This window comes from Chanos chanos, chromosome 7 (assembly GCF_902362185.1).
Source record: "Chanos chanos chromosome 7, fChaCha1.1, whole genome shotgun sequence".
In the NCBI taxonomy this organism is placed as follows: domain Eukaryota; kingdom Metazoa; phylum Chordata; class Actinopteri; order Gonorynchiformes; family Chanidae; genus Chanos; species Chanos chanos.
In genome coordinates this window covers 8,248,477-8,262,663 of record NC_044501.1, presented here as the reverse complement: position 1 = coordinate 8,262,663, position 14,187 = coordinate 8,248,477, and the positions used below count along the sequence as shown (strand labels likewise).

Below are 14,187 nucleotides of genomic sequence, written 5' to 3'. Positions count from 1 at the left end.
TCCTTACAAGGCTGGCAAAAGGAGCAAAGTGAGGACTCTGCAGGAGAGGAGTTGCTAAGAGACTTGGCTGCTGAGTGAAGGAGTCTTGCCAGTTTAAGGGCTTTTGTTGCTTTTTTGCACCCTTCGTCCTGAAGGTGCCTAACAGACGTTCAGGGTAAAAACTTGGCAGGATCGAGCAAGAGAGAGAGAGAGAGAGAGAGCGAGAGAGCACTAAAGAAAAAAAAAAAAGAAGAAGAAGAAGCCTATTTCAGAATGCGTTTGGATTACTCTGTGTGTAATGCAGTGTGTCAGACAGAGTAGAGTTTGCACAGTTTTTTCCCATACCTCCTTGAGGAAGGTAATTACATTTTACTAACACCTAAATCTTACAATTAAGATGTGTTCTCGGTTTTGTTTTGTTTTTTGTTTGGTTTTTTTTTTTGTTTGTTTTGGGGTTTTTTTTTATGTATATATACAGATAAGCATGAATGTAATGTTTTATGTGACAAAAAAAAAATCATACCGTTCTGCAAATGTATTTCTTATCAGACTTGGATGGAATATGATCACTTAAGACAACTGACAGGATAAAATAAAGGATTCATACATTTTCATCGCAAATCTCACACAGCACACCGTCCTATCTTGTAATTCATTGCTTTTGCTAGTTTGAAGTAAAGACCAGATGTCTTCTTTAATTGTACGGCGGTATTTTGACAACATGGGCACAGTTTTGAGATAATGAAAACTGGCTTATTAGCTTTTTGATGGATGCAGGTGTATAGCGTTTTTCACTTTTGATAAAATTTTCATCTTTTATTTTGTTGACCGTAGACACCTAGCAGTCAAAGAAACTCAAACTGTCTTAGTTGATAAGCTGACGTGAGCTGCATTCACTGTTCAGATACGTGTTATTTATTTCATATCTTCAGTCAGAAGTAATTATTTTTTTCACGGGGAAGCAGCTACCTGAATTAATGTGTATACGCAATGCCATCTACTGGTCATCCTGAGAAATGCATACATGAGTGTGCTGGAATGTCTCAAGCTGAGGCTTCATCTCAAAACTGCCTATGTTACGGTGTAAGAAAAAAAAAACCCAAATTATTTTATTCAGTCCATGAAAGGCAGTTTCTCAGATTCTTTTTAATGAGACACCATAATCTAGATAAGCAATATCTTTTAATCTCCCTGAGCATAAATATCCAACGGTGCCCAGTTAAATACGTTAATTGTTAGCAGCTTTATAAGGGCTAACTGAACGGTATAGACTCATCTTATACGTTTATGAATGACTTCTTATCTTATGACGTATACCCGGCAATAGCAACTGTTGTTTCCCAATATACAGACAGAGATTTTGGGCTCTTTTTTATTGCCTCTTGCCCTCTCTCTCATATTAAGGGTCTGAGAATAAATTCCATGCTTCAGTACTCGCCTGGTGGGGCTTTGACAGTAGCTGTGAATTAAATTCGTTCTAATTTGTCTGGCGGCTTGTGGGAAAGAAAGAGAGAGAAAGGGAGAGAATATTGTTTGTATCTCTATTAATCCACTGGCTTCTCACCATTTCAAAGTAGATGCATTCTTACATCCAATTATTCAAAGTATTTGTGTGTGTGTGTGTGTGTGTGTCATGCATGTTATTACGTGCTTATTAAAAAAAGAGAGAGAACAATGTTATAGATAATTGGTATGAGTTTTCAGACGCTTTTTGAGTCTGAAGCAGGTTAGTGCGGTGCAGTGAACTCATGCAGAGAAAAGTGAGCCCTGTTGTCACTAACTCTTTTTTTTTTTTTTTGATTGGCCAAGAAAAGCCCTGAGAAATGCCAATCAAACAGCAGGTGGTCTACATTCCATTTCCTCCATCAATGAACTGAAGAACACGTTTTCGTGTACACTTTTAACTCTTGCGTCATCCTTGAAACAGGGAGAAATTAATAATTAAAGCCGGAGAAAATGTCTTGATGTCTTTTAATTTTGGCATCAGTTTAGATTTCTGATGTCAACCTTTTTTTTCCCCTCGGTGGATCGTTTCATAAGCTGTGTAGTTATCTTGCTCGCTTGTACTTTGCTGGCCTGGAATGGAGCATGTGAAAGCTGATGAGTTATTGTGAACGTTTTGACAGTAATTGTTACCCATTGAAAGGAAAATGGCTATGAAAGACAGGTGCGGATAAACCAGAACTACTGTTGTCAACCGTTTTTTTTTTGTTTTTTTTTTAACTTTTCTCTCCTCTGTAACATGTCAATGGTACATTAAGCATGTTAGCTAATGGACCCACATCTCCCCCTGTTGACAGAAGATGGTAGTGTGCAAAAATGCATATTTAACAGATAAGCAGACAAACAAGGACCTGAGGGGGAGTATTTTACTTAACGCGTTTCCCAGTACAAAACCCCAGTCATAGCCTGAAATGGCATGGAAGTTTAAAAAAAGAGAAAAGGTAAGGGGAAAAACAGCTCTTTTGCATGGCGTGCATATTGTTTAGTGTATAGTAGAAACTGAAGGTTGTTGTTGTTGTTGTTGTTGTTATTGTTGTTGTTGTTGTTGTTGTTGCTGCTGCTGTTTTTTTTTTTGTTTTTTTTTTCTTGAATTCCAGAATTTGTGAGCTTTTGCACTATAATTAATCCTTCTAATCCCCATACAGTCTTACGGAGGCTTTGTGCCAGCTAACACGCGAGAGTCTTATTTTTCTCTCTTCACTTTAAACAACTCATAGAACAATCACAGCCCAAATCACTCTGCCGACAGACTCAGACTGGAGATTTGTTAAATGTCGAAGTCGTTCAGTCGTTTGGGATACTTTTCTTCCAAGATCATGGTTCTGAATCTCAGAGAGAGAGAGAGAGAGAGAGAGAGAGAGAGAATAAGCAATATTCTCAAGTCATGCGGTTTCTTTCCTTCAGTGGCTACCAAATGGATAAATAATAATGATAAAAAAAAAAAAAGTTTCATTTGTGCCATCCAATGAGATTCCTTACACTCCAGTAATCAAATAATGAATAAGAGTTGGAAGATGTTTTATTACAGAGCATTTCATTTGCGGCAATTAATGACTGCACTGAAAATTTTTGATTTTGTCTTATGGCTTTTAAAATTGCATTATAGACCATATTGTCCGGCTGGATATCAAAAAAAAAAAAAAAAAATTCTAAATAATTTCAAAAATAAGTGACATGCTACTAAAAAATCTTTCTTTCCATAGTTTAATTTGCAACGTGTAGTGTTCTTGCACGCAGAAACAACAAACTTGTTATCATTTGTATGATATATTTCATATATATTTTTATATAATGTTTGTGCATATATCCTCCTTCTTGAGTACAGCTGTACAACATATTTCTAGCTATGGCTAACAGATAAGACTCTGTAAACACATTACTGATAAACATAGTAGTATATCCTTGCAGCTTGTGTTTCATTATTGCTAATTAATACCAATTTTACATATACATACAATATATCCCAACCATTTACTGTAAAACGGCATATATTAAGTGCAGCATAACTTATCTGTGGGACAACAGATCTGTGTTAAAAAATGCTAGAACTGTGGATGTCCATTATGCCTCAGACGCACTGACTCTCGGGTGCAGCCAACTTATTGAGGTTATAACAACGGAAGAAAGAAGGATTCAGCTGGTTAAAAAGAACAAATTGAAAGAAATCTACTTTCAGGTGAACTTGGTTCAATAGAACAGCCCCATACACATGCACGTGCGCACACGCACACGCACACACACACACACACACACACACACACACACACACACACACACATTTTGTGCGAGATCCTGGGTGTCTTCCATAGACGTCTATTATATTGCCCCGTAACAAAAGTAAAGCATAACCACCTAACCCTGACCCTGACCCTGACCAGAAAACACTTTCACATTTTAGTTTTACCAGGAACAACAATATCTTGTACATAAAAAGAGCATTTCTGCATTTTTTTTAACCAGTGGGGACGATGATTTTGACTTCAGTTTAACAAGATGTTTCCAGTGCAATAGTGTGTTTTCATTGACATGTCCTCCTGAGTTAGTGAAAATAACACACACACACACACAGACACACACACACACACACATTTTGTGAGAAGATTCTGGATATTCTCCACAGATCTTAAGCTATAACAAAAGTAAAGTTTAACAACCTAACTCTAACTTTCACCAGAAGGAAGAAAAAGAACTTTTTTTATCTATAACAACAATGTGTGTGTGTGTGTGTGTGTGTGTGTGTGTGTGTGTGTGTGTGTAAAGCACCTATGCAATTTTTTTAACCAGTGTACACACATACTCACACACACACACACACACACACACACACACACACACAGAAACACACACACACAGAGTCTCAGGGAAAGCAAGGTCTGTTTTCTTTTTCTGCAAATCTCTCAGACTGACAGTCAGAAGTGTGGAATGCTTCCTGGTACCAATACTTGAATTTCATTGTTCAGTACTCTCTTCTCTTAAAAACAACTTACAATCAGACGATAGACTATACCCATCATATGCCAGAAACTCTAACGGCTTGTACTAAACGAGCAGGTAAAATGTATCACCAGAGTGAACAGACAGGGAACCGGGATGAAGGATTTCCACCCTCATGAGTTTTAACAGTCCACAAAACAATCATCCCAGTGAGGTTCTGGAGAGGTCAGTCACAGAAACTCATCATTATAAGTTTTCAGTGAATTCATTTCTCTCTGATTTGCATGACTGAATGGAGAAATTTGAGATAGAGAGAGAGAGAGGGAGAGAGAGAGAGAGAGAGATAGTCCCACAGCCATAATGAACGATAATAAAGCCCATAACGAACAGAAGGTGATTTAAATGAATATTGTGCGTGTTTGCTTTTTATGGGAGATTATCATAAAAGTATCAAAAGATATTACGGGTTCATCTTTCATTATGCACATACAAAATTCAGCCTAGCACACATAATGGTTCCTAACTAGAGCCGCATCTAATGCTACCACTTTGGTAAAGGGGTAGTTCTTTCTACAGAAAAAAAAAAACATTAATGTGAACCTTTTAAAGGCGTAGGTGTGAAAACTTTTGATGTTTAGAGTGATTGGGTTTTTGTTCATTTTCCCAACCTGTGAGTGGGAGTTTGGTAATTTCCTCCATTTTACAGTTTTTGTGTTAAAGGCTTGGATTTTTTGTTGTTGTTGTTGTTGTTTTTTTTGTTTTGTTTTTATTTATTTATTTTTTTTAAATGCTGCTATGCAGGTGTGTTTTCAAAGGAATCAAGAGCGTTGACCATCTACAACTTCATCCTATGATGCTACATAAGTAAATTACAAACGTAAAGCGGAACGGCATACGCATAGGATTAATTACTTTCACCGCGTGATTAATTAATCCTCATTAACCCTCTGTTTACTCTGTGATGAATGGGAACGCTAAACGCAATATCCAGTTTGAAACGGTTTTGTTTTCTTTTAATTAGACTTTCTGCTAAATCATCCAAAAGAATAGTTGGATTAATGAAAGAACAAACATGTAGTCAAAACCTTTCAGACTGTTTCTTACCGCCGTCCCGCCGTTTTAGCTTTATCACTATAAGAAACCAAACAGTGTGAACAGTGTTCACACAATGAATTAAAGAGTAATCAGCAAAAATGTAAATGACCGTTTCAGAGTGCTTAGGCAGCACGGCCTTACGGGAGCTGTGATCAATGTGTGGCCCTTGTTACCAGACTGACCTGTGAGTCAAAGCCACTGGCATCAAACTGGGACTACAAACACTGATATCAAACGCTGCCTTTCCTCTCAGCAAATGCAATTCATCAACGATCAGAGGTCGCTAAATAAAGAAAAGAACAGAAAAGAAAAGAAAAGAAAAGAAAAGAAAAAACTTCAACAGTGGGTGTACAGGCAGGTATTTTTTTATATTAAGTAGATTACTCTCTTCACATCATATTGCTGCTCACGATGTTAGTATTTGTGTTAGCATTAGCATTTTAGCATTTCCAAAGTTTCCCTCTAACCAAAAAAACGCTCCTAAAATAAAATCTAGGAACAAGCGTTTCATAAATGCTTGTGATCGGTCGGGATTCACAACGTCTTTAAAGGTTTTGAAAAAAAAAATCAATAAAGAAACGATAACCCCATTCGGCAAAAAAAACAAAACAAAAACAAAAAAAACAAAAACAGACTTGATGTCGTCGTATTCGGTCGAGCTCTTTTCAGTATCTGCTTGTCCAACCCCCCAACCCCCCCCCCCCCCCCCCCCCACCACACACACACACCCTCACCCCCCACACCCCCATTCCTAACCCCCTCTTTCCCCTTGCCCAAGTCTAACCCCGAGAGAATCTTAATCAAATAAAAGCTTTTCAAACGGCGGTTAATGAAGAGACCATGCGAATCGATGGCAGGGGAGCGAGCGACTCTCTTAGCCTTAGCCTCATCTGCACGGTGCTCCTCCAGGGACCACAGTCAGTCTCCACTGGGCTCTGTGGAGATAATGCACTCAATGCTTGGCTAGATATCGGGGCACCCCTTTTTTTCAACGCCGCAAAAAAGCTACAGACAGTACACCTCAAAGCTGCGGGTTTTAGATGCCGGTCGGAGGACAATGATTTGCGGTGGGAATGCGGGAATCCGTAAGTACGGCGTAATGTTATCGCATTCCTGTTTATAGAATAAGATAGGCCATGTGTACAATACAGGGTCTTGACCATCTTTTACAGCTGCACGTCTTTGTAAATGCAGTTTATGGTTACGTATATTACTTAACGTTGTTTTGTACAGTCGTAAGCCATATGCAAGTTATGCGGTAATGTCTTCAGTCGCATCGCAAAGGATCCTGGAATGGCATGCATCATTTTTCAATCCACCCTCTCTCTCTCTCTCTCTCTCTCTCTTCCGTTATTAGGCATACAGAGTCCTACTTGAGCCTTATTCTTGCTGCAGGAGACAGACAGACAGCAGTAGTGAGCGCACACATTTGTGTCATCCTTCTAAAGTCTTTGAGGTTGATGTCCTTGGAGTTCTTATAGAGTGAGCATAATGAATCTGGGCAGAAAGGACTTGCACTGAGTCAACCTGAGTGTCATCAGTTTCCACAGCTGGAGAGTTCACGGCATTTTCATAGGGTCACACGGCACACGCTCCAGTAATGCGAAGACTAAGCTATGACATCTACCAAAACACACACACACACACACACACACACACACACAAAGAGAGTTCCCTGGGTGCTGGAGTGTGTTACCTTGGGTGGTCAGGGGAGAGACTGTGATGGCATTGATCTGTGTTTAATCTGCTGTCTGGGCCGACATGTTTGGCACTGCAGTCTACCTCCCCCTCTATTAAAGAGACCTTCCAGCTCCCCTCAGAAGTGTACCAGCACCACACATCACTTATACTGCTCCATTTCTCCCCTCAGTCAAAGCCATGCACACAGAATGAGGGTTTAAATCATCATTGTATCCCTATTACTGTGCCATTCCACTCGCAAATAGCCCTATACACATATACTACACATCAACACACACACACACACACACACACACACACACACACACAGAGTTATGCACTCCTAGAAAGAGACAAACACATTCACAAACTCCCACACATAACACAGACATACCACATCACACAGATGCAGATATACAGAACACACATATACAGAAACACACACACACACACCACATGCCACGCACACACTCCCACAAAGATACACAGATTCACAAACACCCACACACAACACACACCATACATAAACACAGATACACTACATCTCAGAAACAACGACACACAACAAACAACACACATGGACAGACAGATACAGTGCACCACACACACACACACATGCAAACACACACAAACGCGGTATCAGTGGTTTAAGGCATGGCACCATTAACAACTCACTAAAAGTTGAAATGTGAAAATATTGTCCAAAACATAGTTTGTACAAATTACACAGTGCAATGAAAAGCCACATAACACATTCCTCTGGTTTGTTTCTTCTGAAAGCTGATTAGAAATATCTGTGGACCTGAATAATCGAATCTTCATGCCGGCCGTGTCTGCTCATTTACGGCGAAAGGTTATGATTGAAAACAGTTCCTCTGAGACAAAACGATCATTCCAGAGGCCGCAGTCAGGGGATACATATGCACGACATGTGAAATACACACACAAATACATATGCACGGCTAGGCCTGTGAAATACACGCACAAATACATATGCACGGGTAGACATTTGATATACACGCGCAAATACATATGCATGGCGAGACGCGTGAAACACATGCACAAACGGCAGAGAATCAGAGAACCGCATTTCTCGAACCGCATACCTTGTTGACACAGGAGAGCGGCATTGGCTGAACATACAGGACATGTATTCTGTTGGGGAACATTAGACATTTGTAAAGGACACAGGCATTCAGTGTTGTCTCTGCTGCCTCATTACAGTAATCCGTCAAAAGGTACGAATCAATGAATCAATGAAAAAAATGAATCAATTATGTAAAGAATAAAGAGCCACACTTGACTGATTCTTCATTGTCTTTATGTATAGTTTGAATATTACCTCAGCAAATTACATAGTGTATTGTTTTTACAAATATTGTAAGAAAAGGAAAGCACAGTAACAGTTTTTATTTTTTCCCCCATTTAATAAATATGATTGTAAATGCATTAAACATAAACAACTGCACACAGCACAGAGTTGAGATCAAACAAAACATTGTACACCTAAAGTTGCTTAATTGTTCGATTTAATTTTTTTTTCATTATATTTATATACGTATTTATATATATAAAATCTTTACAGTAATAAAACTCTCGTCTTCTACAAAAATAATCTCACTATCTCTTGAGAGGGAAGCAGTCGTGCCGAGCTCTGATTGGCTGCCTATGCACATCCAATCAAAGCTCTACCTCCTGTGATGTCACACGATATATCGATATATTGTCCTTCGTGGCCTGATGTTTGGCCTTGTAATCCTCTGCCAAAAAAGTTTAAGAGCGGCTCTCCAAGGTCCCACTTCTGTTGGGGATATATGACTAGCAATTTAAGAGAAGGAGGTGTTTTCTTTAAGCTAGGACTCGGCCACTAATAATTCTTGAGCCTTTAGGGTCACAAAGTGCCTTGGGACATTGATCCAAGAGGTATTTTTCTTGAAGAAAAACTCAAAATGAATCATAAATAATCCAACCATGATATCCTATTTTTTCTCCCTTGTTTTCACATCACATGTGCGAGTAAGGTCAAATTTCCGCAGTGCAATATCTCTCTGTTTTTGGATATCGTAAGGACGAGGTTAAAATTGGTGATATTGCTGTTTTTCTTTCTGAATCTTTTTTTTTTTTTTTCCCCTGTATTTTTCGGTACACCTCCATCGCTAGATATGCAGTGTAATGTCGGGAATAACTTTAGTTTTAGTCTGAATGGCAGCCCCATTCATTTCCTATCAGACTTGTTCCTGTCATAAGTTTCATCTCTCTGCATGAGTGTCTAACCACCATCCCCCACCCCCTCCCCCTCCCCGCCCCGTCAATACCGTCTGATCATATTATATCTTTGCATTATTACAATTTCATCTGTACAATGAATTCTAAATCTACCCCAAAACCCCAAATAGATTTTGCAGTATTAATATCCTATTCAAACAAAACAGAAAGTTCGAAGCGCTGAGGATCTGGGAGATACAGAACAAAAGATAACTTTGAAACATGCAGTCCTCCATATCCACATAGTTCTGAAAATACAGATTAAAAACTCATTCAAACTCACACTCAAATGGAAAAGCAGAGGCTGAATACTGTCAAAGATTTAACAGCTTATGAGTCCAGTACAATTGAATCGTACTTTGCAGTTTAATATTAAGTTCTAAAGGATATCAAAATGGCATGAGACAGACCATTGGTAGATGTGGATATTATTTCAGACATTAATAATAAAGGTTAATGGTAAATGTTTGTTTGAAGTTTCTATTATTCCAGAAAGCGAGTCATTTAAATCGGTTACTTATCTGTAACATAACATATATCAGTTATTCAACGGTAAAAATATTGTTTGTGAATAAATGCTTGACAGAAGTATTTCATGAATTAGTGTCCTTCAAGCGACATCCCTCACACAGGTTGAACTTCTGAGACATCTTTTGTCCAGTTTTAGTTCACCAACCATCTTTGTATGCAAACAAAAGTTGCATTTTTTTTTTTAGCATTTTTATTTTACTCCTCGTTTCAAAGAAATGCTTTCTGGAATGTTCTCTCACTCCCGTATTGTTATCTACTGCACGAATGTAAGACAGGGAAAAAGAGAGGTGTACGGAATCCCTTTTTTTTTTTTTTTTTTTTTTTAAGCTTATTCACACATTCATATCTGTCAAATTAGACTGTACAATTCACTTTTGGTTTGAGAGGAACCTGCAGACTATGGTTCAAATGACAGTAATACAACATATAAATGGAACAAAAAGTATCTGTGTTTCGGTAAACCATCCATACAGACAACAGGTTCACTTCAAATTCACATCTATGAGCCACTGTAAGTGTGACAAACATCAATACAAGCCTCAAAGTCACCCTAGTAATGTGACGCTCCAAAGTGATAACGGTAAGCGTTGCTTACCGCATATGACTGGTTGCTGTTGGTTGTTGTCCAATACACAGCTGTAAACAGGGTCTACAGAAAAAAAAAAATCTGACATTTTAACCCTAATATTAATAGACTAACTCTAATATTATAGATATTGGTACACTGCTTTCCATTTCTGATGCCACACTTTCTGGTTTAAGACAATACGATGCACCTCAGTTAAGCTTATGGTGAAAAACGTACTTGTGAAATATATCACAAAACACAAACATTCCATCAAAGCAACAAAATAAAACCATAAGGAAAATCAAAACAATAACATAAACGTTATTTTTTTTAAAAAAAGCGAGTTGACCCTGTATTTGTATATAGCCTGTTATATTACAAATGATTAGTCAAGTTTTAGTTTAAACTACATTTTTACAGTTGTGCCAGAAACAGCTTTGTTTGAGACAGTGACAAAAAAAAAAAACAACAAAAAAAGGTTGTGTTGATTCTAATTTTGGTTAACTTAAGAACAAACACTGCAGTTTAGTTTGTAAACCCAAATATCTCACATACTCATGAATGAATTACAAAAGAAATGTGATTTTTATGTCGTATATTCACGTGAATAAATAGCATATCGCTCTGACGAACAATACAGTCAGGCAAACCGATGTAAAAGATTCTCGAACAAACCAAGTTGTTGACTCCCAACCCCCCTTTTTTTTTAGCTGTAATTGTTTTTTTTTGTTTGGTTTTTTTTTTGTTTTTTTTAGTACATGCTTCCATTTCCCTCTAATTCTGTTATGTACTGGTCGTTTTATAAATAAATGTAATTAAAAATGTACTTTTTTATTTTTATTGAACAGACATATACACAGTATAAAAAAAGACCTCTATACAGTTTTGTTCTGGTATCCACAGAGCACAGTTAAGTGTCAATGTCCAACATGCAGATATAAAGCCTGGAACCGGAGGGACAGTGGGGGTGGAGTGGGGGGGGGATCTCAGTTCTCAGAGTTCAAACGTCGATGTATGTTGGGAGTTCTGTCGAGAATTTGACGCGAGGATGATGAGGTTTAATGCATTCTGAGGAGAGAGAGCGAGAGAGAGAGAGATTGACTGTGTGATATTACACGTAACGACAGACTTTGTACAATTAAAGCTGCCTTTATAAGACAGTTCTTTTTCTGTCTGTTTCTATAAACTCTCTAATTTTTCAAACAACTGTTGATAATCGGTTTAGATAAATGAGATACATATGCTGCAGTGAAGTTCCATCTGCTAGTTTTTAGAAGCCGACAGCTCTGAATATCTGTGTACAACACTTGGACCCCATCGGAGATCAGGCAAATCTGCTTATCAGTGTGCACTTGCACAGCGTACAGGGACAGTCAGTCTATAACGTTTGTCCCATTTTATAAAATGTGTTAGCAAACTTTGCACTTACGCATGAAGCACAGTAGTCAACTGTAACCGTTATGTAGGTAACAGCTGACCCATTACCCTTCCATGCTGGCTGTATATCTTTAATAACCCACATAATAACACCAGATGACCATGTTACAGTAATGCCTGCACCAAAAGACAGCTGTACTACCAAACGCGCTATACTGATATACATGCTGTTAGAGACACTTCGTGTAAAATGGTGCAACCTTCTAAAACCAATTTCGTGAAAGGCAGCGTGAGCCATATTTTGCATTTATAAAGGAAATGCTTTCAGCAAGAGAATACGCAAAAAAAAAAAAAAAGAAAGAAAAGAAAACCCTAAACAAACCGTCTAGTACCAAATAAGCGAATACGACAGTTTTAGCACGGACTGCATGAACAGGGCATGTATCCCATATGGCTAAGTGTTGCGTGTATGACCGACTGGGTGTTTATTTAATGGAATGGTCCAGATAGTCACCAATGGGCTGTGTGTTTAGTTCGGTGTCCAGAGGCTCCAGAGAAGTCACCAGCTGCCGATGCCGCTGTTGCCGTTGTTGTTGTTGTTGCTGCTGTTGTTGTTGCTGCTGTTGTTGTTGTTGTTGTTGTTGTTGTTGTGGGTTTGGCGTGGTTTCTGTGGTGCTTATTGGGCTCTGGATCATTTCTTGCTCTTTTTCGTTCTGCATTTGCGCATAGACGTTGAGGCCTGGGATCTTCCTTGAGGAAAGATTTACAATGAGACACGGATAAAGGTCACCTCTCTACAGAATATATTGGTGAGGGAACGTTGATTTCGGGGGTTGCCAGAGGGGAGGAAGTGGATCCCGATCTCGGGGGATGTGCTAGGGGCGTAATGTTTGAAGAGGCAGGCGTTCTAAGATTATGGATTAATGCTGCACTGGTAGACAAGGATACTTTTAGTGATACAGAACATCACACTGACTCCTATGTAAGGTTTCATTGCTTCCTCTACGATGTCACTGTCTTCCACTTCATTTTATTTGCCGGCTTTACTGCCAAAGAATGCATGATGTGTCCATAGCGACATCATTCAACCAATCAGAGTTCAAGAGAAACCACCAGTAGAAAAGACAGTCTAACCATAACTGGATATCAGTTTTTTATGTTATAAAATCCAGAGAAACATACTCATTATTTATGCCGTTTGTACATTTGCACTTTTTTACATGTTCAGAAAGTATGTTTAAAATGCCATTCTGCTTGCTCGCAAAGAAGTACTTATGATTATGTAACACCCATCCTTCATGAAATTAGTCTAGTTATTAACATAAGCATAACATACATTCAACTTTGGTATATTACATCTGTTTTGAGGACTCCTCTCTAATGAGCTAAAAGACAGTCAGTGTAGCTTGACTAATTAAGCAACAGCATCCAAGGTGGAGGAAGAGCTATGATTAGATCAACTGGGATACAACAGCCAACGGTAAACTAACTCATCTAATGTTTCATTGTACAAATGAGTCGCTGTACCGAAAGGTTTTGAGTACATTAAAACAACACGCTAAACTCCACAGGACGTAAAATTCGTTTGCTGACGCGAGATTCCTACGCGGCGAAGTCCTGCTGTTTGTACAGTCCGAGAAGTTCTCCCTTTTTTTTTTGTCTCTACCTCGTCGTAAGATCTTGTCTTATTGACCCCGCCTGGCCTTTTCCTTTCAAAACCGTGCAGGGGTGTCGAGAAATAATTTAACATTTCAGAAAGGTCAAGCCGCACAACTCAAAGGGCTAAATATTGATAATGTCTCTGTCCTGACTGACATTTCCCGCTCCCTCTGTCTCCACCGCTCCAATCCTTAGACAAAGGGAATCTGATTGCCTTCCAAGAAAGGGTGGGAAATAACCACTCTCAATTTCATATCCAGTCAACTGCCCTTCACAGCTTAAAGACCAGGGCTAGTCCCCTCAGACTGACCGGGGCAGCGCTTGCTGGAAGCATGACAACGCGACTAGCATCTTAAAATTGTCTTTAAAAAAAACAAAACAAAAGAAATCAGTCTATTCTCTTTGTCAGTTGAACACTGTGAACACTGAGGATTTTAAGGGGTTTTTTTTGGGGGGGGGGGGGGGGGGGGGGGGCGGATACTGGACTTTTAGTTTTGGGATTGGTTTCTGGGATCAGATTTGGTGTTTTTGTTGATGATCGCTAAAGGTTAGCTTTGGCGTTTGAGGAGCTGGTCGTTGATTAGTGGTTTGAAGGG

At 38.9% G+C, this 14,187-nt stretch overlaps 1 protein-coding gene across 1 annotated transcript in view; it reads right to left on the bottom strand.

Moving 5' to 3' along the window:
- Positions 1-11,555: 11,555 nt before the first annotated feature.
- sorcs1 (sortilin-related VPS10 domain containing receptor 1) overlaps positions 11,556-14,187 on the bottom strand; it is a 126,978-nt gene continuing 124,346 nt past the window's right edge. The window contains exons 26-27 of the mRNA XM_030778928.1: positions 12,447-12,682; positions 11,556-11,623 (exon numbers count right to left, since the gene is read on the bottom strand). Coding sequence (XP_030634788.1) covers positions 11,556-11,623; positions 12,447-12,682 — 304 coding nt within the window. The remainder of the gene's footprint in view (positions 11,624-12,446; positions 12,683-14,187) is intronic.